The sequence below is a fragment of the Chlamydotis macqueenii genome, chromosome 1 (assembly GCF_036417535.1).
Source record: "Chlamydotis macqueenii isolate bChlMac1 chromosome 1, bChlMac1.mat, whole genome shotgun sequence".
NCBI classification, from domain to species: domain Eukaryota; kingdom Metazoa; phylum Chordata; class Aves; order Otidiformes; family Otididae; genus Chlamydotis; species Chlamydotis macqueenii.
In genome coordinates, this window is record NC_141556.1 from 38635252 (window position 1) to 38661857 (window position 26606).

Sequence of the window (26606 nt, forward strand, 5' to 3'; positions counted from 1 at the left end):
TATCTACTGCTTGTTTGGACAAGTTAGTTGTCATGGAAAATTAGCATTATGCTCACTTTGCTCCAGCATATCTTTAAACCCCATCTGCAGCACTCGTTCTCTAACAAATCTTTTCAATATTCAAATATAATTTTAAAATGTCACTATAGGCAAAGAAAAAGCTTGAGAATTAGAAAAGGGAGTCAGACTGAAAACCAGTTCTAATTGAAGTATAGCAATTAATAAGTACCTATCAAAATAACATACTTCCAAATACCCTACACTTAAAAGGTATTAAAAATTAGAGAACGGAATTGACAGGAATGTAGGAAAATATAACAGCACCCAGTTCTCTTTGGATGTAAAGTTTTCTCCTAGTTTCCTCTCCTAAACATCAGTGAAAAAAACCCTTTTAACTGAAAGGCAAAAATGAGCATTGCAAATCAAACTAATATCCAAAGGTGTCATTACCTGTTAGCCAGGCAAGCAACACTTGTGTCCCTGAATTTGTGGGCTATAAGCAAGAGTCTCTGCCTTTCTTAATCTCGAAATAAAGTGACATAATTAATTTTTCTATCATTAACATATGCTGCAGTTAGATTTACGGAAGTACGAGGTTGCCATTAGAAGTCTTAAGGCTGTTTATCCCCAAACAAGATCTGATGTTTCAAAACTGGAGCTCCCAAAGCAGGGGACCAGAGGGCTGCCACTGGCAGGGGCTGCGCGGCCTTGCTCTGGGCGGGCAGGCCTGCGCCTCGAAACTGCCAGATGCAGCTGAGGGGAAGTCAGAGAGATGGTCAGCATCCGCCTGCAACAGAAGATTTTTTTTTAATTTTTAGTAGAAGTGAGCATTTGTAGGGAACATGTGTACTCTTTCAGGCTCACTGTTAGCAACAAGCCATGCTCATCCAGCTGTGTCTCCTTAATGCTTCACGTCCACAAGCCACAACATGTTTTGTTTACTACAAACCGACGGTTTTCGTGGAGTGTCCGTAAACACAGGCGGGAGTGCATAAAAGGGAGGACAGACAAGAAGAGGAAGGACGCAGCCGAGAAAACAAAAAAAAAGCGCCAGCAAAGCACAGGCCGAGCCACCTCCTTCCCGCAGCCCCTCGGTGCGGGTCTCAGCGCCGGCTGCTGCCAGGCCTTCGCCCTGTGTGTCCCCCCGCCCGGGCTCTGGCTCTCCACCCCGTAACGGCCCGGCCCGGCCCGGCCCCGGCGGGCCCTGCTGCCGCCCGCGTCAGAGGCGTCGCCTCAGCCCGGCGGCCGTTGCCCCGCCGCCTGCGCGCGGCGCGGCCGTTGCCCCGAGCCCGTTAGGGGGCGCTGGGGAGACCAGCGGGCCGCGCGGCGCGGCGGCCAAAATGGCGGCGTTGGGTGCGCACCGCGCTGCGGGGTGGTAGGGGTCACCCCCTCCCCACCACCCCCCTGCCGCCCCCTTCCCCGATCCTCCGCCCGCCGCGGGCCGGGCAGCGGAGCGGAGCGGGCGCGGCTGGTGGTGCGTGGAGATTGCCGGCTGGCTCGGGGGCAGGGGCTGAGGGGGGGGGGGGTCGCTGCTTGCTGGCTTTTCGCGCGTGGTGGCGGCCTCGGTGCGGGGGGAGGGGCGGCTGAGGCGCAGCGGGGCCGTTACGATGCGGGGCGCGGGACGCGTTTTCCGTCCGAGGCGGGGAGCGGGGCCGGCGCGGAGGGCGTGGGTGAGGGGGGAGCGGAGACGGGGCTATTTCTCCACCACACCGCGCCCCCCCCCCCCCCCCCCGCCCCGTTTCTGGCGTCGGCGGTGAGTCAGCGTCGGCCGCCGCTGCTGGTCATGCTCAGGCATGTCGGGCCGCGGCCGGCGGAGGAGCTAAGCCCTGACTTGCCTCCTCTTGGCAGCTCTATATAAGGCCCAGCCCGGCCCGACTCGGCCCGGGTACCCGCCGCCGGAGACCGGCGTGTGGGTTGGACGAAGGCACTGAGGTGAGTGGTCACCGCCGGGGCGGGGAAAGGGGAACCCGGGTGGTGTGGCTGTGTTTTGAGGTTGTTTTTCCCTTAATTGCAGGCAAATGTGCAATACAAAGATGTCCTCCCTTACGGATGCCTCTTCTGTCGCCGCGTCGGAGCAAGAGACGCTGGTCAGTAGCTCTGTTGGAGGCGCGAGTTTTTCATGCTTTTTGCAGACTTTTTATGTGCTAATTGAGAAGGGCGGCTTTGCCACCAGCGAGCGATGGTTAGAGAAGAGCCAGGAAATCCGGTGAAGATGATCTCTCTTTGATCCTGTAATTGTGAAGCAAATGTTTCTCATTCGTGGTTGAGAGTTGAGGGTGATGGCTTAGGTCTAGTCCCTGTTTCCTGGAGACCTTGATGGTCAAGTTGCTTTCTTTCAACAAAAAGAATCTTATGGTCCAATTTGAAAATGGTAAGTATTTCGTGGTGGAAATTGTTAACAGCTTGTAACTGAAGAGTTGTGGAACATCGCCGTTGTGCAAAACATACCTAGTTTGTAAAATAATCTTGTCATTACAACTGAAGGTTTTTTGAATTTGGCATTTTCACTTTCTCTTCTGTTGGAATTCATAAGCAAGTTGTGAATAGTCTTCACTTGTGTTTATGGCTTTGTATATCTAGGCTTTCCATGATACAGTACCAGTTCTGTTGTCCTGGCTTTCTGCGTAAGTTTTCCTGAGGGTGGAAGCCTGTGTGTTATACCTGAGATGCGATTTGAAAATGGCATATATACAATGACGGTTGAAGTGGATTACTTTTTTTGTAGGAGGGTAAAGGTTAAAAGTGTAGACTGATAGCAGAACTTCAGAAAAGCGAAGTAGCAGACTAGCAAACTGTTCAAATTTGTGGGGTGGTGTTTTTTTTTTTTTTCGTTTGTTTCTTCCTCTTTTTTTAAGTCATCATAATGTAATGCTACCGTCTACTGTCATATCTGCATGGCGGAAGAAGTTCATACTTGCACGAGTCAGGGAGAGAGGGCTGAGGAGTAAAAGGATTTGAACCCATGGGTCTAATTGTGGGTTCAGAGATCTGAAACTGCTTTGCTTGCATTTACTGAGCTGTCATTACTAGTTTAATAAGTTACTGTTTGTTTCCTTTATGAACATGTAATACATGCTGCATGCTCTAAATAATTCAGGACTTAGGAAGGGGTGAATAGGCATGTAACGTTGTGCACAAGCTCCTCTATTGATTTTCATCGTGTGTGATTCTTGCAACTAGTCTCTTGTTAATGCACTAAAATACTTACCGTTGGTTTTAGCAGATATTTGAAATCGAATGTAGGGAAGTTTTCCCCCTTCCGTAAGCATTTATTCCTAGTCTCATATTTTATTCATGCTTTCCTTTAAAATATGTCTTATACTGTCTTTTTACTATTTTAGGAAATATATTAGGATAGCTAAATATTAATCTGTTCTTAGAATTATTATGCTGTTGTTTAAGTAACAATATGAGAACATACTGTACTGGGAACCATCAGTGGCTCTGCAGGCATTTTCTTTGCGGCTCTGGCAGCTTGTTCTCGTCTCCTGCACTGGTACTTGTACGGCTGTTTGTGGAAGGGTGCAGTGAATGGGATCAGGACACTACTTTGGCCAGAAGAAAAAAAAAAAAATAGGGGAGAAAAATAGGGGGGAAAGTGTGGGGTTTTTTTGTTTGTTTGTTTGTTTGTCGTGTCGTCCCGTCCCCCCCCGCCTCAGAAATTGTCATAGACTGGCTGCAAATAGAACTCTGCTGGCACAGTGTGGGCATGGGAGGCCATTGCAGAGGTCAGAGTGATTGAAATACGATGGAAAGGACGGAGTGTTCTTGTCCCAGCTAAGAAAAGTCTTCAGCAGTAAAGCAACACAGCTGGCAAAACCGCAGCCCCAGAAACTGTCAAAGGAAGAGGCTAGGGAAGAGGTGGACCAGGGCTTTCTTTGCTTTGTGACTTGCACTCTGGATCTGACAGGTAGTCACAAAGGTCCGTTTGCCTTCCTCCCTCCCCTATGGGTGTCACTGTAGTGACTAAAGGAGTGAAGCTGATTTCCCCAGGGCCCAGCCCTGTACTTGAAACCACCAAATGAATCCTGTGGCTCAAATCGAGGAATCTGTGTGTACCAATGGAAGGTTGGGGTCTGAGCTAAGATGTACACTGTATGGGAAGTTCAGTACGATTGAGTTTGTGTGATTTTTCCTTTACGTTTAACTTCGCAAAGTGAAAAACTTGGATATGGGTAGATTTTAATGTAGTTGCATGTTTGGGTATCAGATAAATAGAGAAGGAGGAAGTCAACCTGTGTAAATAGTGTTTTGTTTGGTGAATAATTGGTGCGAACTGTTTTTCTCCTTCCCCCTGCAGGTTAAACCAAAGCCCCTGTTGCTGAAGTTGTTAAAGTTAGCTGGTGCAGAAAAGGACACTTTTACTATGAAGGAGGTGAGAACTTTTAATTGCTAAAGGTAGATTACAGTGAATACAGATAGATTGTTCTTTTGTTTTGGTTGAATGGAGGGCAATGTAGTTCACAGCTTATCTAGAGGATGTTGAGACAAGGTATTGTTTTTATTCTGCTGACTTCTTAGGTGACGTTTAGCAAGTTTCTCAAAATCTGAACAAAAGTATAGAGTGGTCAGTAGAATAGCAGAGTACTTGGGGAATGATAGATGAAAGTCGCAGCTCCAAGGGAGTTTTAGGTAATCAGTGTGAAAAGAGCAAATCTCAATGAATTTAGTGTGTTTTCTTTTACACTTGAAACAACAGAACTTGGGTATTTATTGTCTGTATGTCATTTATTTTACAGGTAATATTCTATCTTGGACAATATATTATGTCTAAACAATTGTATGATGAAAAACAGCAACATATTGTACACTGTGCAAATGATCTCCTGGGGGATTTATTTGGAGTAACAAGCTTTTCAGTAAAAGAGCACAGGTAAAATGGGATTCTTTTCCGGGAGTCTGGTTGTGAAATAATGGAGAACGTAATGTGTATGGCCTTTTTTAACTCTTTGCATCTTCAAAGATGGTAAGCTCTCTGTTATAATTGCCTGTAGCTAACTTGCAACATCTCTTTCTTTATCCCCATCTAAGGAGACTATATTCAATGATTTCCAGAAATCTGATAGCAATCAATCAACAAGGTAAGCTAGTTTGGGAGGACCTTTTGTTTTGGGAAATAGTAGTAGGGAAAATACAACTTACATTAATACATCTTGCACATAGTGTTCAAATGACACCGATCTTTCCATAATTAGCTATTTGACTTTACATGCTGCTGTCCAGAGTGATCATAAATAATGAATCAAAGAAAACACTGTTTCTTCTGGGGGAGGAAAAGAAAATCTGAACAGCATCTGACCTGGCAATATGTGGTTGCAGCACAGAAAGCCAGCTGCAACCTGGGCTGCATCAAAAGAATAGTGGCCAGCAGGTCGAGGGAGGTGATTCTCCCCCTCTACTCTGCTCTGGTGAGACCCCACCTGGAGTCCTGCGTCCAGTTTTGGAGCCCACAACATAAGAAGGACATGGACCAGTTGGAGACCATCCAGAGGAGGGCCATGAAGATAAGAGGGCTTGAGCACCTCTCCAGTGAGGACAGGCTGAGAGAATTGGGGTTGTTTAGCCTGGAGCAGAGAAGGCTCTGGGGAGAGCCTTAGTCTTTCAGTACCGAAAGGGATGGGGAGAAACTCTTCAGAAGGCCCTGTTGTGATAGGATGATGGGTAATGATTTTTTTAAAAAAGAAGCAAGCAAATTCAGCCTTGATGTAAGGACAAATTTTTTTTACAATGAAGGTGGTGAAGCACTGGCACAGGTTGCCCAGAGAGATGGTGGATGCCCCATCCCTGGAAACATTCAAGGCCAGGTTGAATGAGGCTCTGAACAACCTGATCTGGTTGGAGATGTCCCTGCTCCTTGCAGGGGGGTTGGACTAGATGACCTTCCAAGGTCCCTTCCAACCCAAACTACTCTATGATTTGGGTAATCCTAATTATATTTATGGACTAGAACCAGAACAAGCACAATCAGAGCTGAACACAAAGAGGACGAAGTTGAAAAATCAGTTGTTTGCTTGTATTTCTTACAGATAAAGCCCTCAACAACATAAAAAGTTTTAATATAAAAAAAAATCAACTTCATGAGCTTGTGCCAGCAGTGAAGTCAGGGCAAATGCTTGTTATTCATTCTGTTATTGTTCTGTTTTAATTTTCAAAACTGAATGTGGAATACATTTAGAACTGGTCACAGTTAGCTACACTGAGTCCTCTTTTAAAAAGTCTGTATACTTTTAAAAAGTAGCTTTGTAGTAACTTTGTGGTTGGCCACTCCATAAATGGAGAACAGTAACTTGTTATCACATTTTTTGCAGTATAAAAATACTTAATATAGCTGTAAGTTTTGGCTAATACAGGGAGTGAAGCAGAAGTTGAACAATGGAAGCTGTTTTGTACGTTGGCTTCTAAATCCTTTGTTTCTTAATTTTCCTAAAGGCAGGTGCTAGCTGCTGAAGATGGGAAACATGCTCTCTTTATTATCCCTTATTGTTTGCTTGCAAACTTAAATTGTCTCTCATATTCTTTTCTTGAAAGGTAATTAATTCAGGGTTTGCCAGGTTTTATTAATTATTTACTATTTAATTAACAACAGTTATTTTTCTTCTATTTAATATCTTTTTCGTTTGATGTTCCAAGAGATGATAGCTAGTAAAACATACTTTGGTGAGGAAGAAGTGTAAAATATTTCGTGTCTGTATTCTTTCATATCTGCAGAATTCCAGCTAGAGCACATTTATAATAAAATTCTGAGCTATTTTGCAGTCGAGATTTCTTCTTCATCGCCACTTTCCCACTTCACTGATGTTACAGGGGAAGCGTTGCACGCACCTGAAAAGCAAGGGAATGGGATTGTTTTTTCCATTGTTGTAAAGTGTCTGGATTGTAAGTTCTGTTTAGAATTTGCTCTGTAAATGCTATGTGCGGTTAACTTCTCTATGATTTTTTTGTTGTGGTTTCAGACTCTGCGCTTGCTGACACACCTGAGGATGATGCCAGGTTACAGCTTGAAGGAGAAAATGTTCTAAAGGTGTGGTTGGTTTTTTTTTTTTTTTAATAAAATAAATATTCTGACATGTAAATTCTGTTTAGTTTTGCATGATAGTGTCAATGGTTTAGATGCAGATGATGATTTAGTTGATTCTAGGATTTTACCACATATTCATGCTTAGGCTTACTCAGTATTTCTATTAACCAGGAATCTATGCAAGAATTAGAAGAGAAGCAGACTTCGTCAAACATGACTTCCCGACCAACTTCATCTTCTAGGAGGAGAACACACAGTGAATCTGGTATGTGTAGATTTATGATGCAGAGCTTCCAGTAGCATGGCCACTTAGGAAAAAAAAAAAGTACATTCTGTTGCCTTACTGGCATTGAAAGATGCTGACAAATAGTACTCGTGTTTCTCTGCTTATCTAAACCAAAATGTTCAGTCTGGAAGAAATGCACGATTCCTTGTGTTGCTCCAATGTCATGTTACAGTTTGGATCGCTAGAACTGTTAGTAAAATGATGGAAGGACGTGTTCCACAGATCTGTTATTCACATCAGCTGAACTTAATCAGTTGTATTATCTTCATGATGAGAACACTTTGATTATAATAGACAAGTTATATATAGTAGTCAAATTCTTTTCAGTTCCTTCTGTAGACAGCCATAAATCTTTCCATTTTGTTTGCTCTCTAAAACCAGTTTTTATCCGATTCCAATTGGTGACAAAGATGTCAAAGGTCTGGTAGTAACGTGGGATGATTTTGGATATATTTAGGTACCTGACCATTCCTTAAGGACTTTTTTAAAAAGTCTGGTGACTTAAGCAGCATGTTTGTCTCCTCTTTCTCTTTACCATGGATATTCAGTAATCACTGGCAAATAATTTTTCAAAATGTGGAATGTTTCTTCCGTTAATGAACAAACTGGTCAGCATAAACCTGAATAACTTTAAATTTCTCAATGGAGGTGTTCTCTAGAGTTCTACTTAAATACTATTCTGTGGAATTTTTCGCAATAGCTTGTTCCATCACTTACTTCTTTTAACTCGTGACTTGACAGTTGTAGTTACCTGGACAGTGATAACTTTCTGTCACTGCGTAAAATTTCTTCTCTTCAGTTGCTAGGGAACATTTTTCAGTTCCTCAGCTTTTGTGTAGTATTTTTTTTTTTTTTGTGTTCATCATAGGCCACTGTTATGTTAGTCAGTCCAAAAACTGTGCTGTGTTGCTAAGCAGTTTGCACTAAATTAAAAGAACTTTTAAATGTTGTAAGAAAAACTGGTGAAAGGATGGAAAGTCTTGGTTAAACATCATAACCTGTAATATTTAGGCATGACCCAGAGCACGTAACGTCCTGTGTTGTGCTTACTTATTGTAGGTTTGATTATTAACTCTTGTCTTTGCATCCATTTATTAGTTTGTTACAACCTTAAAAGTTCTTTTAATATAGTGTTTTTATATACACTTTTTTTCTAATTTATAGGAAATCTTCCTTTTAAACCACTATTCTTGTTAAATTGGGATGGTAGCGGCTCCTTTGGAGCCGCATATATAGTGTATAGAAACCTTGTGGTGATACAGTATCAGTACAGCATGGAGCCATGACAACTAAATGAGGACAACGATGGACAGGAGCAACCCTTGGGCCTGGGGGCACCAAATTTGGTGGGGCTCTCGGGGCGAAAAAAGAAAAGAGAGGGGCTGAGCCAAGAAGCACCAAGGGAAAGTAAGAGAAGTCTCAAAGTATGTACAAGTGTTTTGTTCTCTTTTCTTTTACGATGAAAGATTCAAGACTTGGAGACTCTTGGGTTGTCAGGGTGTGTTTTGCAAGGCAAGGGAGAAGCCGGACAATAGAGGGTGGGTGCAAAAGGCACCTTTAGATGGGCAGCACACTCTTACCAAGGTCTGTTGTACCAAGTTGTCAGGCCTCTTGGAGAGTTTTCACTTTGCTGCACTTACCTACAGACTTTGCAGCGCCTTATTAAATAAAATTGTTTCTTACCAAACACTCCTAAAGGTCAATGGAGCTGAATTTTGACTTACCTGCCCCTAAAATGCTGTCCCCCTACTCCTTATGCGGCTGTAGGTGGTTGTTTCAGAACATGTTGTATACAAAAAGCATTGTCTTTTTGCCTTCAATCCAAGCGTATTTAATAAGCGCAGCTTAAAGCAATGCTTTCAGAGTTAAATTTTTACGTAGTACAACTTGAAGATTTTCTAGCTAGTGTGTGGTGAAAGTAATAACTGCTTGTTACAAAAATCTGGTTGAGTAAACATGATTATATAGCGCAACTGTTAACTGACAAATTTGTTGAGGTGTCTGAAACTTGAACCTGAACTTACCGTGCCTAACATGAGATCCTTTGTATGCATGTGACCTGGGAGCTAGTTGCTCTGTCTCCCTGCAAATTCTGTGATGGACTGAGAAGCCCTCTGAAAATGCCTTTCTGTCTACCGACTGTAGAGGGAGCTAGAACAATTAAGATCCTAACAGTATTCCTTAAAATAAGGAGGGGTTTAACGTGTCATGTCTGGAGTAAAAATGCTTCCAAATTTGCAAATATTTTATTTTCTGAATGAGGAGACTGCCATTTACAAGCTCTACTGATGGGACAAGTGGGGAAAGCCAGCCCCTGAAATACTGGTTTCAAGAATGTTTCACACTTTTCATGTTTCCCAGTGTTACTTGTGGTTTTTCTAAAAAAAAAAAAAATATTAAAATGTTTTGGTGCCTTTACTTTTTTCCCCCCATAAAATAATACCAAATGACTTTATTTTTCATAAATTCCTCTATAAGTAAATTGTATTTTAAGTTTCTGTTAAGGATGTTCAAAACTGCACATTGCTTAGATGTTTTGGCCTAATCAAAATTCTTGAATGTGCCCAGAAGAAAATTCTTCAGATGATCTGCATAGTGACAGAAGAAAACGACACAAGTCAGACAGCATTTCGTTGACGTTTGATGAAAGTCTCTCATGGTGTGTAGTCAGTGGTCTATGCCGTGAAAGAAGCAATAGCAGTGATTCAACAGATTCTCTTTCCATTCCTGTAAGTCAAAATATATATATATTTTTTGGTACCAGTTTTGCAGATACTACAAGTGCAAATATGCATCTTAAAACATTATGTTCTTAATTAAAAACAGCAGTGCCTTTAGTGCTGTCTGAGGAGAGAAAAGGGGCTGAAAGAAAAGTTGGTGTGTGGGTGGAGTGGGGTCTTTCGTAGATCTATTGACAAAGCTGAAATGAATTTTTAAAAAATATTAACCCTGGATATTCTTTAAAAAACAGATTCTTAGTACTCGGCACAGTATTGAGAAAATGCCAGATACATTTTGTGTTTTAAAATAAATATTTCTTAGCATGCTACGAGAAGAAAAGCAGTGACAGAAGTTCCAGAATAATGGTTTCAGAAGAGTAGTTCAGAATAGTTGGTGCTTTTGGGCATCTGGTAGTTCCGGTACAGCTTCTATAACTGTATGTAGTAGTGCCCTGGTGTTACAGTGTATTTGTTTTCCAAACCCTTACTGGTTATTATTGTTGTTTACAGGAGACACTGAGGCAAATTATGTGTGGTTAGGTTAAGTCATCAAAAGCTAAACTATTTCTAGTTACATACTGTATTCTGAATTGACAGAACTAATAGTGTATCTTCACTTTTGCTATTTTCTAATTGCTTAGCCATTGTCTCAAATTACATTTAAAAAAAGTTGATGAGAGTAGAAAATACAATGACACACAAGAAGATGCTGTCTTTTGGCTGCATCTGTTCTTTCACTTTTTAGGAGAGCTTTTGTGAAATAGTAGCAGTAATCTTCAGGTTGGCTGTAGGTTGACTGCCACCTCTGTTACAGAGCTGTCAAAAGGCTTTCAGATCTAGCTTTATTTTTAGCCACCTATCATTCGTCTCATAACATATTTTCTTTATAACGGCTGATCTCACTTCTTCCGTAGCTAATTAAACTAAGTAGTTTGGTTTTATCTTATGAACTATCTTAAAAGCAGTAGTTATGGATATCGACTAGTGAGGTTCAGTGATGGACTAGTGAGGTTCAGTGTGTACTTTCTTTCTCTTTTTTTTTCAGGATCTTGATGCCAGTTCATTAAGCGAAAACTCTGATTGGTTTGACCACAGTTCTGTTTCAGACCAGTTTAGTGTAGAGTTTGAAGTTGAGTCTATTTATTCAGAAGATTATAGCCATAATGAAGAAGGACAGGAGCTCACAGATGAAGATGATGAGGTACATACTTGTTTTGTTTGGGGGTTTTTTGACTCTGAGGATGAGACGGGGAGGAAGACTTAGATGAATACTTCATTTGGAGATTCCAGTGAGGAAAAATAACCCTTCAGGCTTATTTCAGGGCTATGTGTGCTGTGTGACAAACTGCACCCAGTCATTCATTAAATCAAGTTACATGCCTGTGCAGTTGGGTGAGAGTTACACACCCACCAGGCAGTAACCAGAATGGTGCTAAGGCCTTCTGTAGGCTCTGAAACAGTCTCTTGATAGTCTGGAAAATTCTGTTAACTTCATTCGCTAGGTGCTGAAGTCGATGGCAGCGTGCGTACTTAAATCTATTCCTACATTTTTAATTATAGAAGTGTGTGTTGAACTTTGATCACACTTCTAATACAGAATTAAAACTTTCCTAGTAACTCTTTGCAAAGTTCTATTTCTGAATCGTTTGCCTCCATGAATATAAATGTTTCATAGAGATGCTGAAATTCGGTTTAAGAAATTTTCATTAGGAGGTAAGAGGACAGTAAAATTGTTATTACCATTGTTTTCAAGAGATCTAGATATCTGGAACGTCAGGAATGAAGTGAGAATTTTTTTTTTTTTTCTGGGTTAGTTTTCTGTTACTCCAAAGAGGTGAATTGGCTGATGACAAGATTGGTTATGTACCAGAGGCAGAATTCGCCAGAGGCATACATGATTGTGGTACTTGAAGGGCTGAATGGAACTGACTGTACTGATGTACACTGAGTTATAGTGCTGGAGAGCTGCACCCTGAGCTAAGATGGTGATCTGGAGGAAGAAAGAATTGAGGTGTGGCCCCCAGCAGCAGTGCTTGAGAATTGCAGAACAGTTGAGGTTGGAAGGGGGCCTCTATCTTGTCCAGCCCCCCTGGCTCAAGCAGAGCTGATTGCCCAGGGCCGTGTCCAGATGACTTATGAGTATCTCCAAGGATGGAGATACTACAGCTGCTCAGGACAAGGTGTCCCAGTGCTTGGTGACCCTCACAATAAAAAAAAGTGTCTCCTGGCATTCAGACAGAGCCTCCTGTGTTTTAATTTGTGCTAGTTGGCTCTTGTGCTGTCACCAGCCACGACTGAAAAGAGCCTGTCTCTGTCTGCCTTACACCCTCCTTTCAGGTACTGATACACACTGATAAGACCCCCCTGAGCCTTCTCCAGGCTGAAGGGTCCCAGCTCTCTCAGCCCCTCCGCATGTCAGAGCTCCTCCAATCCCTTAATCATCTTAGTGGCCCTTCGCTGGACTCTCCAGTAGTTGCGTATCTCTCATGTACTGGGGAGCCCAGAGCTGTACGCAGTGCTCCAGGTATGGCCTCACCAGTGCTGAGCAGAGGGGAAGGATCACCTCTACTCTGGAAAGTGATAGCTTCCATCTGTCTAGTCTAATTTTTATTCAAACTGTGTGTTACAATTGTGAACAGAATTCTTTTCCCCCAAACCAGTAATCAGATTTTGTGGAATTACTTGCTAACATTAATATATATATGCTATTTATTGCGTTTAATTAAAAGTGTATTAGAAAATCTGTCAGATTAAAAATCTCTCAGATTTTTAATTGAATGCCAAAAACCAGATACATCAATAACTTTTTAAAATTTAAACCAGGTGTATCAGCTGACTATTTATCAGGATGAAGATAGTGATGCTGATTCATTTGATGAAGATCCAGAGATTTCTCTAGCTGTGAGTAAAAACTTAACTGGCAAAGCATCGTAAACTGGGTGAACTGGCAGAGTAGATCAAGAAATATAGGTTAATACTATTGTTACCAGTGGTGTGGTGGGTTTTTTTAATTGACTTTTTCTTCTGTGCTTGAAGATTCCAAGACAATATTTTAGTTACTAAACATGTGACTATTAAGGAACCTTGATATTAAAAAAAAAAATACATTAAAACTGTAACTTAATATTTTTTTACTGACTTAATGGAATGAAATTATTTGGAGCCTAAATCTGACTTTTTGCACAAAGTGGGAAAAAAAAAATCTTAGTCATGTATATGTAAAAAAACTCTTCCTATAAATCATAATATCTAGTTTTATTGTCCAACCTGAGTGAAGGAATCTGTAGCACACAGATGTGAAGGCAAATCTGTTTTTGGAACAGTACTGTAAAATTAATATATTTTGAGGCTTTTTCTAAATTCAATGAGACTATTCTTGAAGTGTGGGAATAAATTCAGGGGTTTGAGGTAAGGTATGTAGACATGTGAAAGAAGCACCCAGTAGAATTAAAAGGCAGTCTTATCTTTTTATTTATACTTGCTTTTCACAGTTGAAATTTGAACAAAGCTGTTGTCCGAAACTGTCTGAAGCATTCCAGTCCTTTGGTGATCTGTAGGACTGAGGGGCTTTATGTGTGTAAAACACAGGGCTAGCCACCATCTAAATGCGTAGCACTGCTTATGTATGGAAAAATATGCCTATATATTGTTTTAGGAATTAAAATTGGTCGCTGAAGCTTTTGATGTCACTGATGTTATTTAGGATGCAAACCAAAATGTGCTTAGAATCTTTTAAATAAGTTTTGGGTTGGTTTTTTTTGTTTGTTTGTTTTCATTCCCCTCATAGCAAAGATTATTTCTAAGAATGGTCTTTCTCCTTAAAAATGAAGGGTGTTTTTTAATGAGAGAGTGGCATATTTTCAGTGTAGCATATGGAATAACCACTGAGACAGTGATGCAGCGTTTTTTATTTTTTTTTTTTTTTCCCCTCCAAATGGCCGTTTCCTACTCTGTACTACTACTGTGTCAGAGTGCCCTCACCCGGCCATTTTGCACACCAACAGTTTAGCATCCCACAAGTTTAATGTCCCTTCAGTCTTGAATAGTTTCTGTTTTAGAAGTCTCTTGTTGAAAATAATGGGAACGGTGACCATTTTATCAGAAAGAAGTTTTCATGAGGTTCTCTGAAGACTTTTGTGGTCTGATTTCTTCTGTTTTGCATAAGAAGTAATAAATTATTATTGTAGTGCCTCTATTTCACTAATCTACTGCAAAAAGAGAGAAAATCAGAGAGTCTTTTTGAAATGAAGACTGTTTTAATCTGGAACCATAAAATGGGGCCAAACACTGAATAGATGTTTTTAAATTCTAAACAACTCGGTAGCTCAAGATAACTATTATTATGGCAGTAATAAATTGTTTATAATCTCTGAATACTTCAGTTGTAAGCATTCCAAGTAGCTTAAGCTGTTCCAACCTTTAATTCACTAAAGGATTATTGGAAGTGTCCCGAATGTAACGAAATGAATCCTCCGCTGCCACGACATTGCCACCGATGCTGGGCCCTTCGTGAGGACTGGCTTCCAGATGAAAAGAGTGATAAATCGGTAAAGAGCAAATTAGAAAGTTCCTTCCCCCAAGAGTCTGAAGAAGGTTTTGATGTTCCTGACTGCAAGAAAGTGAAAATGACTGAGGATAAAGAACCAGCTGTGGAGGAGAATGAGGATAAAGCAGTACAGATTTCCGAGTCCCAGGAAAGTGAAGATTATTCTCAGCCGTCGACATCGAGCAGCATGTTTTGTAGCAGTCAGGAGGACTTTAAGGAACCTGAGAAGAGAGAAATGCATGACAAAGAGGAAAGCATGGAATCCAGCCTGCCTGTTACTAGCATAGAGCCCTGTGTCATATGTCAGAGCAGACCTAAAAATGGCTGCATAGTACATGGCAAAACAGGACACCTCATGTCATGTTTTACATGCGCAAGAAAACTTAAGAAGAGGAACAAACCCTGTCCAGTGTGCAGACAGCCCATACAAATGATTGTACTAACTTATTTTAGTTAGATAGATGTTGATTGGAAAGCGGCAAAAGGAACGTCATAAACTGATTAAGAGAGTGAGAAACTATTTTTGTATGCTTAATGGAGAATTAATATTTTGGGTCTTGTTACATTTGGTATGAAAAGTAATTGCTGAAATAAATGCACTGGAGTTAAGAGGTTAGCCTAATATTCGTAAGTCAGCTTGAAGATTTTAAATCACTCTCAATAGAAATAACTAATTCCTGTAAACTACCTATGTTTTTTGCTGAATTAAATACACACATTAAAAACCCAAATTCAATGATTACGTGAGGAGAGACATGATGACGAGTTTGTTAATGTGAGCTCGTCCTCTTAAGAAGATCTCCAGATTCCAGTATCTGTAGCCCGGTCAAGACACCAGGCTCAAAATCAGAAAGTTCTGAATAAGTCAATAAAATAAATAAATAGTCTTGTCTCCCTCATTCCCAAAACTTAAATTTCTCCAAGTAACCAAATTGTGGGGCAGATCTTACCAAGAAGTGGGGGAAGATGGGATAGAAAATCACTTAAGGTTTTGGAAATAGAAAAAGGTATTGTGTGTCTTATTTTTATAGTGTGCATTTTAAACTTTAGGGCTGTGTGTGTCCTGAGAAGTCATTGATCCAATTTGAGTCTTACAGCTATCTCTTAAATGTCCTGAGAAACTGGTCTTTAAAATGCTTTGTGGGTTTGGAGGCCTGTGCTATTATTTTAGCAGCGTGAGAAAAGACTTGAACAGGCAACATAAATGAAGGAGATGCTATGTAATATCAGATCAGGCAATATTAGGGGCAGTCGTATTCCTTGTCTGCGCTTGTTTTTGACTTCAGCTGTATAGCATGCAGCTTGGTCACTGCATTCACTTGAATAAAAATAGTAAGGAGAAAGAATTCCACCTCCATCTGCAGAAACAAATAAGCTATGTAGTTCTAGTTCACATTCTTTAAATTCAGTAGTCTTTCCAGCTTTTACACTGTTTTTGTCTGTATCACAAGAATTCTGAAAATCTGTTGCAAGGTGGTTTGCCAGCTCAAGGTGTTTCGTCTCACTGGACCTGCCCTTTACTGCTTTTAGCTCGTCTCCTCTCTGTACTTTGTCAAAAACTTCGTGAAACTTACCAGTTCCTTTCTTAAGGGGTCTACGAACTGACTCAGTTGTGGAGTGTGTTCATAGTAGCTATCGTGAGTGTGTTTTTGTAAGCTCAGGTATCTTCAGGATGGAGTTGAACATCTAAGCTGTTTTTCAGATGGAGAGTTTCTGTACTGGTGAGTTGTATTTATTCCCTTGGAAAACTAGATTTTTAGTTTTCTAGCACCTTTTAATTTTACAGGTGATTATTGATCATCTGCCCAACAGAGAATGGCAAATAAGTAGTTTCAGTGTCAGGGGAGTGCCAAGAATGGAGATGTAGCCTAAATGCAGGAATTGTGCTGTTACCATCCTGCAGACCATGGTTGAACAGCTTCCTCAACAGCACCAGGACAAAACTGTTGATGCCTGTGTGCTAGCGCAGAGACTTTTACTGCTATAATTACCTTCACGTTGGAGCAGGAATAGTTACTGTAGTGTAAAGTATCTGTAAACCAGGGCTGCAAATGCTTGGAAGACAACAAAGTGCCTGGGGAAAGGACATAGAGCAGTACAGGAGAGGCTCGGTAAACCCTTGGTTGTCACTTGCCTGCCCAGAAACACCATAGGTAAAGACTGAGTTACCGGCATCTGTCATGTTTTGTTCATTCATTTGATCAAGTTTTTGAAAAGTACTACTAAAATGTACTGGTATCTCTGAAGTTTTACCATCATTCATTTTAACTAAACAAAATGTAAACCCCAGTTGTGTATACTTCTTTAAATTTCTTGCCCTTTGCAATTTGTAAAGCGACAGCAGGTAGCTGGAAGTTCTTGGAGTTCTTTGGTCAGCAGAAACCTTTCGTAGGTTTCAGGGGTTTGATAGTCCTTCAGCCCGAGATAAAGAAGTCCTTTGGGCAGATACTTAAATTTTTCAGGTAGAGATGCTTCTAATAGATGGCTGCTTGCCTTAATTCACACTATTTATTTCTATTTGTTTTTCTTGATTTTTGATTTGATAAACTTAGGTGAAGCTTGCAGAGGCTCTTCCATTGCACCTGCAGGTCGGAACCAAGTGGCGGTCATATTGCGGTCTGGAACCTGCAGCTGAGAGAGAACTGTAGACTTGTGTGTTCAAGAGAAGCATTGATAGCACGGGGACTGTACTTAAAAAGCTTAGTCCGTTGCATCGTGTCCTCTGTCTTACGCTTTTTCGGTGTGATACGTTCTCTACAGTCACTGTGACGGCTGTGTAACCGCAGCGCTGGGGGAGCAGCTGTTTTTACCTAGTTCCTGCAAGATCAAACTGTACCCATTCTTGGCATTCTCTTCCAATCAATCCCCCCGAAGTGATCTTATTTAAAAAAAAAAATTCAGCTCTCAAAAAGGCTCGTATGATCCTTGCTGTTCACAGGTCACTCAGCTTTGGGATTTTCTTCAAAAACAGTCTAATTTGCTGCTAATGCTTTCTGTTTTGGCAAAAGATGAAGTGAAAGCATACGGCATAGTCATTTTTGCCTTTTATGATGTAAAATGTACTTCTCTAGCGTGTCTTCTGTTGTGAAGTATAGCCTTGGAAATAGCCTGTCCTCTGTATGATGCTGAGGAAATGAGTAATAGTGATTCCTGCAGCCATGGCCAAACTGCTGTGGCAGAGTGAATCTTTTTTCTTTAAATTGTATTTTATGGCTTGATATTACTCTTGGTAACTTCTAGTAAAACTTTAGGGGTTTTTGGTTGGGGTTTTTTTTCCCCAAAGCATGTCTTACAGATAAGGGAGCGATGAATGTCAGTGTCTATTCCAGTTCCCGTGGGAGATGCTGGCAGGCAAGTGCGTACGTGGTACTGTGACCCCAGCCCCAGGCCAGGACAAGCGTTCAGTCCAAAAGGCTGAACCCTTCGGGTCTGGCTCTGCGCTGTCACCACGGCCGGTGCTCGGCACGTGCTGGGTGAGTGGTGACCAGCCTGGTGTTCATCACCCTGTTTGTTCTGGCCTGTAAACACGTTTCTGGCCTTGGGAAGCGGCACAAAAGTCAGCCACATTTTAGCACAGAAGTTGACAATTGTTCTTACTGGGTAAGGTCTTGGAGATCTTTATTTAATGCCATACACATTTTAATCTTTAATTTATTGCAGTTTGTAAATATTCTTGTGCTTACAGTTAGTGTTTTGAGCTTTAATTTATTGAATTAGTCCATTGGTACGTGTGTAGATAGACACATAAATAAGCATACTCGGTAAATCAGCCACAAGAAACGTATTTAAGAAGTTGTAGCATTAAAATACATGTGAATATTCAGATTATATTCCACTTAAGAGGAAGATTTATGGCTTTGTTTTCTTTTTTCCTTCCCTTAAAACAACTTCTGCATTGAGTCTGGAAAACATTTATTAAGTAGAGATGGAGGCTGGTGCAACATTAGCAGAGTGAAAATACTTCGATGGTTTTTGTTTTCCTTTGCAATACTTCTGCATCTCCGGGTACAGCTGATGCCTTCCTTGTGCCGGTGATGTGGAGGTGATGCTCTGGAAGACGCAGTGAGGTGGTGAGAGGTTTCAAGGTGGTAATTGCTTTTGTCATTGAACACGTGACCAAGAAAGTTGAAGGAATGGCCAGATCCTGCCAAAATGCGACAGTGCACTATTTTCGAGAATTGTCGCAGTCTGTTCCTTCGTGCACTTAAGGCAGACAATAGTTATGTACAAGTTCTGCAAAACTTGCATTTATTCTTTTTTATGAAGTCTGATAAACCCACTTTTTAATTACATCAGACTTTCACTGTATAGCTGTTTATTAGTATGAAAATTCAACTCTTGACCCAAGGAGACGAAGTGCAAAGTGAAGTCTGGAGGCAGATGGCAAAATTGCTTCATTTCAGTGTTTGACATTTCTCAAAAAGGCTGGAAGCGTTGAACAGTAAAACCTTTGGGAACCTTTAACTCTGCATCGTCACTTAAAATTTATTTGTTATGAAGTCTGCTGCTTTTGTCCTTCAGAAAACTTGCGCAGCTGAAACAGGTGGCTGCATTGCTGATCATATTGAACATTCACGCTGCAAAGATGACGCTTTTTGTTGAGCAGCATCCCTTGAACGTTGCTGGCTAGTGTTGCTGGAAGAAATGTGTGCCACGCCATGGATTTGGAAAGGGTAAAAGTGCTGCAAAATTTTAATTGATGAAAAAGCATTCTATTTATTTCTAACAGTTGGTACAATTTTTATCACTAAGTTCTGTTTGCTGTAAATTTGTTTAAATATTGCTGTCTCCGAAATCTCTCTCTGTCTGAGTGTGAAGCCACAAGCAAGACTTCAGGCCTGTTTTTCCCCTTAAAGTCTAATGTGAAGGAAAAACATTTCCCCATTCTTACAGAAAGCCTCAACAAGAATAATTGTTTCAGAAAATTGTGTGCTTGCAGAAGAAAGATAAGAAAATCATTAGAAGCATAATGAAGCTGAATAAACTGAAATGAATAAATGGAGTTAATATAGGGGTGAAGAACTTTTCTTCCTCATCTTAATCTAAAGCTGCTGTTGTGTAAAGAAGTAACTTTAGAAGTAGAGTTTATCATTTTAAAGCAGTTAATTTATTCAGTGTGTTAACTTGCAACACCTGTCGGGGGCAGCAGTTATCCCAGGAAGACGGGACGTCTTGTGCAGCACTCGGTCTAAACAGGGACCTCTGCTGTTGCGTTTTCCCTGGGGGAGAGGGTGTTGAACTTGCACGGGGCTGGCAGAAGAGCAGCATTCAGACCTGTTCTGAGCTCTGCTGTCCCTGCTCTTGATTGTTCTCCTTGCTGGCAGGTGGCTGCAGGCTTTGGGTGTCTGTAGGGTCACCTGTGTGCTTAATACTGCACATTACGTACCACCTTTGTACTCTCAGTGCACACCCCCTGCGTTACTGCATGTCCAGTCCCGCAGGCCAGCACTTCGCTAGAGCCCTGCTGTCCCGGCTGTCAGGCGTGGGCCTGAGTCAAAGTCTTTATCTGGAGTTACTTGTTTAGTTGGGCAAATGCTGTAAAGCAAAAAACAGCCCCCCCAGCCTGGGCTGAAGGTATCTTTTAACAGTGAATTGCACGTAATGAACATGAAAAATTGTTGCTTTTAACTAAACTAATGTGTGCTTTTTTCTTAATTTAGCACAGATGCACTGAAAGGTTCAAGTGAATGCCTCTCTGTATATTCTACATGTAAAATTCATTGGTGATGCTTAAAAAGGTGTTGTTTCCCTTTTTGAGTAGATATTGCTTTCGCTTAACAGCCTGACTTTTAAAGGACAGCTCTTGGTTTTGAGCTAAGTTAATGGCTGTCGAGATGACGGTCATGTAATACCTGAAATACCTAATGGCTTTTCCAAAAGCAGTCTTACGGTGTTGTCTGACCACGTGTTGCTGGAACGATTATTAAACAGGCTGGTTTCTAGTGAATTGAAATAACTATGCAGTTTTGCCACTGCTCCTAGCTGATCACGCTTTCAAGGACTTGTCATGGCGTGTACCTTCTAGATACCCAGTGCACGTACTACCACAGTCAGTAACCCTTAAAGTACAAATAGCCACTCAAATTGCACAGAGTATAGATCCATTTATGAGAAGAATTGTAGTGTGTATTGCGTTTGTCGTTTGGTTTTCCATTTTTCCTCTTCTGAGGAAAATAAATAGTATGTTCCCTTTAAAAGCTTTAAATAAAGATTTGTTTATATACTCCTTGGTGCTCCTTTTTTCATGTATGACCTTACTGATAAAGTTACGCTACTTCATTTTTGTACAGATTTTTAATTTTGTAACCCAGCACACAGGCTCTTTCTGCCCTCATTCAGCTGCTGGGCCACCGGCTTCTCGCAGGTTTTGTGCTTTTGGGAGATTTAAACTCAAAGGGGCTCTAGTTCTTGCTGCAAGTGACAGAATTGAAACCAAGTATCAGTGGAGCGATTAGTGGACAATTATTTACTCCTCTGACTGGTAAACAATCCACAGCAGATAAGGGGAGGGGAAGTAGAAAATTCAAATAGAAATGACGAAAATATTGGGGGGAAAAAAAAAAACCAAAACAAAACAGCAAACACAGCCTTCACTGCAAATTGCCATTGCTGTGTCAGTTTCTAAAGTGTATTTACAGCTTAACGCACTGCAGACTGTTGCTAACTAGCAGATGAGTGGCTGATGCTGGAGCTCCACAGCCCAGCTGGTAGGGCTTCGTGTAACAGCCAGCAGTCCCGTTTCAGTGGAGGCAGTGTGTTTTAAAAGGCATCAAAAGATTAACTGCATTTCCTGCTTGTTTTTAATTTACTGTAAACTTTTCTGGTTACTTTTGAAATTACTTCATAAGAAAATTACTAGCAGATAAAGTTTTAAAATACATCCAGGAGATGGCACTAACGGGCTTGCCTTGATAAATGCTTCAAAGGGCCCTGAAAAATGACCAGGAAAAAAAAAAGAATCTGCGCCTTGTGCGTGCTGCAGAGCCCAGCCAGGGGAAACAGGGTCAGTTCAGCCCTCACTGAGAGCCGCCTCGGTGTTAGGGTCTGGTGGGATTAGACATGGCCCAAACAGTGTAGTAACACAGCTGGGAAACAGACTTTAGGAATCTAAAGACATCGCTAAAACTACCCAGATTTAAAGAATTCTGAATTGTATGGAGTTCTGTTCCTCACCACATTCAGTAAAAATTGGAAAACAGCAACAGTATAAAGCTGTAGCTGAACATTTCCACGTTGTTTTCAGCAGCTCTGTCTTAGGGGAGCACACTTTTCAGAGACCTGAGTTGTTCTCCCTTGCCTGATGGCACAGGTTATCATCAAGCTTCCAGCAACATGGGCTCTTCAGCACACACTGACACTTCACTTCCATCTTCCTGTCTTGCAATGTGTCTGTGTCACTGATCTTTACCTTATTTCAGCCCCAAGCAGTCTCATCTGTCCAGGTAGGAAAGAGCACACGTAAAAACGCCATTCCTCATTTATAGCGGTGGCTTTATTAGGAGAAAGGGGGATTCAGGTGATTGCTTGCAGTTGTGTGGCACATCAGCTGTTGGTTCGAGGAGGAACCTGAGTTTGCATGGAACATTTGCAGTACAATCCCAGACTTTTTTTAACTCAGGCAAATTCTTCAGAATGTATTTGTGCTTTCTGCATCAAAGTTCTACGGTAATCTCCATTACTGTATTTCTTTAGAGTAAAATACTTACATAGAAAAATATTGTAGTCTTACTAAAGTAAAACATTTGATTGTCAAGCCAGTATTTTACAAAATATAACAAACAAACATGATATTATGTAAAAAAATACATTCTTTTGCACATACAATTCCTTGTCTGAAAAGCCACACTTGAGCAGGAAAGTTTTGCCTTGCCATCTCTTGTCATTCCTGACTTTATTTGAAAATTACAAGCATAACAGTCATTAAAGCCAAGATATGTAGAGTTGGTTTTACTGCAGCTGAAGCCCGTTCAAGCTCCTGGTAGAGGGGAATTTTGGGACATGAAGCAGCTCTTGATCTGACAGAGACTTCTGAGAAAGAGAAGTCATGTTTCAAAGCGCTGAAGTTACCGGTATTGTCGGGTATTTCCACTGTCGCCAGCATCGATTTAAATCCCGGTACAGTAGCCTGGGAGCAAACATGAAAGATTTCTTACTTGGTTTCACAGCTGAACTCAACGTTTCAAACCATTATTAGCTGACATGCGTACTCACTCTGTGAAAGTATAGGGAAAAGTGTTCTAAACATAAGTTTGAGAACACAGAATGGGAAAAGAGTGAAGTTTTCATGTTATAGCGTAAGACTAAACCCTTCAAAAAACTGAGATAGAAACAGTAATAGAATATTTATTTATAACGGGGGAGCAACGCATGCTGTAAAAGAGAGGGAATCCTGCAATTACACTGAAGCCTAAGCCCTTGGCTGATGCGAGGCATTGCTTACGCTGCACAGATGATCTCTAATGCCAGCTACTGACAGCCTCTGCAGAGAAGCCCTTTCCACCCAAGGAAATAACTCACTGATGGCGGTGTCAGCCTGTTCCTGCCTGGGCCTACGTGGGTCCCAGCCTCCACCTCCTCACACTTCCAGAGCTCTGCGGTTTATTTCTAACGCCTCACGCTAGCGTCACCATGGTCCAGACACTCATCCCAGCTGGCTCCGACATCCAGGCCTGATGAGTGCTTATCTCTAGCCATTCTGGGGATTCAAGATCTTACTGTATCAAACAATTTCCTTGCTGCTGACACATGCTTTAAAATTTTATTTTTTTTTTTAAATCTGCTAAAGAGTCTTTACAGCTCCTGTATATGATTTGAACAAGTTCACCTCATTTGTCTGTGAGGATGCAGTCGCTGCGCTCAGGAACCCAGTGCAGTTCAAAACAGTAATTTGGTACGGCCGCACACTTACATTGATCACATACGTCCCAGGCAACAGGAGGAGAAAGTACTCTCCCTGGTCATTTGTTTGGTAAGGGCAGACATGAGGCCTTCCTTTGGCTTCCACGATGGCATTGGGAATAGGATTCCCATTCTTATCAGTAACTTGACCCTTGACACCTATGAAAAGGGGAGAGCAGAGAAAGATCACAGCCTGTGACTGTGCTGAACCTCCTCGGAGAAAGTCAGACTGTGTGTTGCTGGATGCACTCAAAGGCTGTTTCAGTGATTTTGAGCACAGCTAATAATAACACCAGTCACTTCTGTCTTACCAAAGGGAATTAAAATAGAAAATCCTATACTTACTGTATGTGTCTTTTACTGAAGGGCTTCAATCTTCAGTACTGGTTTTGTGTTTTGGTTTTTTTTTTTCCTCCTTTTAATTTTTTTTTTTTTAATTTAAAATAAGTCAGCCTTTTATCCAGTACTTCCCAATGGCAGAATACCGACAACGTCTGCTTATGAAGTAGTTTCCCTAAATCCTCTTGCGCTACCTTCAAGGCAGCACTGGCATTAAGCAAAGATAAAACAGCAGCCAGACATTCTGGGCAACAAAATGCAAGGTAAGCAACAATTTATGCAAACCCTTCAGCTCACTGTAAAGCACCTCTGCTTCCCTAAGCAGCAGCTCTCTCTTCCAGCTGTGAGGCCAATATCAGACTTAGAAAAGCCTTCAAATCAGGGCAGCCAGGACCCATGAAACATTGTGCACAGGCCCAGGCACACACACATTTAGAGACCTCTGAAATAAGTGGCTGCCCCAAAGCTGCCCAGGAAAGCGGGCTCCCTGAGCAGAGCGCATGGTAAGATGGTGCCACGGGCCTGTCCCTTGCTCCTGCCACAGCACACTGTAAGCCCCTTGCACCACTGTAGCAGTGCCCATCGCCCCACACCTGACACCCGTGTAATCTCTCCTCCTTTACCCATCCCTGGCCTTGTAGCACTTGCTATTCAGATCCTTCCCCGAAAGCCAAGGCTCCCAAGTTCACGCCTCACCTACAAGCTCTGACACTGACCCAGGCTCCCGAAGAGCTCCCACTCTGCCCACCGGCCTGGCCCCAGCTTTAGCTCCCCTCCCCCTTCACAAACCCACCTAAATGTACTTGTTTTATGTACTCGACCAGAGCAACTTTGTTGTCTCTCCAGAACTTTTCCAGCTGGTTTGCTGGAGGATATTTACAGCATGACAGCTCCAATGTAATTTCAAAACATTGTCCCCAGACATAGTTGTAATCTTGCATTCCACCTAAAAAGTGAAATAAAACCAACAGTGTTCAGCTGCAAAGAAGCAGCAAGTTCAAACCAGAAAAAAAAAAAAAACAAAACAAGAGAGTTAAAAATGTTGGTACATGCACCAGACCTGTAAAAAAAGTTAAATCAGACAAATTATTCCTCAATGCTACACTTGTATTTGCTGCCTCCTGTGGAAAACCAGCTTAATTACTCCAGTTACATGTACAGCATTGTTTTCTAAAGCATGGTGGCGTTTTGGGAATTATGATGATGATTATGACTGAGGAAGGGTGGGTTATTGACTTAAATTCATTCAAGCACTCCCAACTAAATTGGGGCAGATAGATAAATTCACAGATTGGCACAGTTTGCCAAAGCTACCTAAGAGCCTTTAAAGGCTTTGAATTCAGACTGTGAGGGTAACACACAGCGCCAAAGTACATGGGATCCACGTTCTGTTTGGCTACGCCTAAACAGTAATGAAAACATTTATTTCAGTGATCAAAAATTTTAAAAAGGATGATACATGAACAGAAGATCTGTTTTCTTTCTGAAAGGACAAGAGCTTGGTGCCACACCAGTGCGTATGCGTGTGTGTAATCTACACAGCTATGCAGGCCTTAAGAAAGGGCACAGAGGCAGCCAGAGAGCGGAGACTGCCCATTCCCTCGTGTAACTGCTGACTGGGAGAGTCTGCAAACACCCATGCCCTGCTCAGAGAATTCACATGAATGCCTTGCCTTACTCCCCTCATCAACCTTCTACTCTGTGCAAAATCACTGCCCTTTCATCATCGAAGATGGCAGGAGAAAGTGAGAACACCATATCTGAAGCAGCTGAAAAAAATATCAGTGAGGTCCTTACCTTCCAGCTGGTACCAAGAATACCCATTGGTAATACCTTCTGGGAAGGTTTGTCTGTTGTCACACCCAATCCCTTTGTGCATGCTGGCATGGTTAAAAGAATAGGTTTTTGCCAGGTGAATAAAGACATCATCATCTGGAGACCTGCTGTAGCCTTTCAAAGAGCCGGTAACTGCAGAATAAAAGACAGCCACTGTGTAACTCTCCTTAGTGCTGGCTTACACACAGGATAAACAAACATCTCCCAGATAGTTATATCAGGCAGTGAATTTAGATGAGGTTTATCAAAGTCTGCCCATCCCAGCTCAAAACCTGGAAAAACTTAGCAGAAATCCTTATAATTTTGCCTTGGTACAGCTAATGCTCCTAAACCAAATCAGTTGTGGAGAAGAGAGTTTGTTAGCAGCTTACCTGAGTTACCATTATCAAAGGTGTAACTGGCAACCAGGGCACCCCCGTGCAAGTTTGCTGAAAGGACAAACGTTTCATTTCTTATCCAGTTCATTACTGCTTGAGTCTCTGGCTGAATGTTAGCGCTGTTATTTTCAAAGGCATCAGGAAAATTTCTGTTCAGATCTTCTCCGTTCTTATTGTACCTTAGAAAAAGAGAAGACATTCCCATTACTGTTTGGCCTGGAAACACTTCCACATCGCCAGCCTCCCAGTACTTAAGATCTGTGGCACACCAGTGTCTTCAGGAAACAGGCAAGATGACCACTGCAAATCTTCTCAAGCATTAAGAAGATGGACTTTAGTTTGCTTTCTGGCAGCACTGGAATTTTCATAGGCTAAAATAAAACAACTCTTCTATTGTATTTCATGTGGAAACAGCAAATCATATTTAACATACATGTAGCATGCACAGACCTACACACATGTGAATTAGAGAAACCTAAGCCAGATAAGGAGAATGTCCTTCTGTGTGTGTTTTTCCCACTTGTGTAGAAGATGAAGGTAACTACTGGATGGCTGTGTCTCTTGTACTCCTGTCACTCTGGGCATA

At 41.6% G+C, this 26606-nt stretch overlaps 2 protein-coding genes across 5 annotated transcripts in view; one reads left to right on the top strand and one right to left on the bottom strand.

Moving 5' to 3' along the window:
- Window positions 1-1335: 1335 nt before the first annotated feature.
- On the top strand, window positions 1336-20796 carry MDM2 (MDM2 proto-oncogene). Of its 3 annotated transcripts, none has more exons than XM_086749019.1 (12): window positions 1336-1474; window positions 1849-1932; window positions 2015-2087; window positions 4301-4375; window positions 4740-4873; window positions 5032-5081; window positions 6954-7021; window positions 7190-7283; window positions 9873-10033; window positions 11070-11225; window positions 12848-12925; window positions 14458-20796. In XM_086749019.1, the coding sequence occupies exons 3-12, from the start codon at window positions 2019-2021 to the stop codon at window positions 15025-15027; spliced, it is 1455 nt and encodes a 484-aa protein (XP_086605145.1). In that variant the 5' UTR covers window positions 1336-1474; window positions 1849-1932; window positions 2015-2018; the 3' UTR covers window positions 15028-20796. The 3 variants fall into 3 exon arrangements, with proteins under 3 accessions (XP_086605145.1, XP_086605154.1, XP_086605162.1); XM_086749028.1 differs by having other exon boundaries at window positions 9876-10033; XM_086749036.1 differs by lacking the exons at window positions 1336-1474; window positions 1849-1932; window positions 2015-2087 and adding an exon at window positions 2109-2371.
- A 1244-nt stretch (window positions 20797-22040) lies between these two features.
- Window positions 22041-26606, bottom strand: part of CPM (carboxypeptidase M) — a 34610-nt gene continuing 30044 nt past the window's right edge. For both annotated transcript variants that reach the window (XM_086740031.1, XM_086740030.1), the window contains 5 exons: window positions 26015-26199; window positions 25605-25775; window positions 24601-24753; window positions 23479-23627; window positions 22041-22695 (listed from right to left, as the gene is read on the bottom strand). In XM_086740031.1, coding sequence (XP_086596157.1) covers window positions 22462-22695; window positions 23479-23627; window positions 24601-24753; window positions 25605-25775; window positions 26015-26199 — 892 coding nt within the window. In that variant the 3' untranslated portion in view covers window positions 22041-22461. The remainder of the gene's footprint in view (window positions 22696-23478; window positions 23628-24600; window positions 24754-25604; window positions 25776-26014; window positions 26200-26606) is intronic.

What these genes read in the sequence shown, in the direction of transcription:
- MDM2 (XM_086749019.1), top strand. Translation starts at nt 2,019, where the DNA reads ATGTGCAATACAAAGATGTCCTCCCTTACGGATGCCTCTTCTGTCGCC. An exon ending in CAGATTCTCTTTCCATTCCT is followed by an intron (nt 10,034 to 11,069) that starts GTAAGTCAAAAT and finishes TTTTTTTTTCAG; the next exon opens with GATCTTGATGCCAGTTCATT. An exon ending in ATCCAGAGATTTCTCTAGCT is followed by an intron (nt 12,926 to 14,457) that starts GTGAGTAAAAAC and finishes AATTCACTAAAG; the next exon opens with GATTATTGGAAGTGTCCCGA.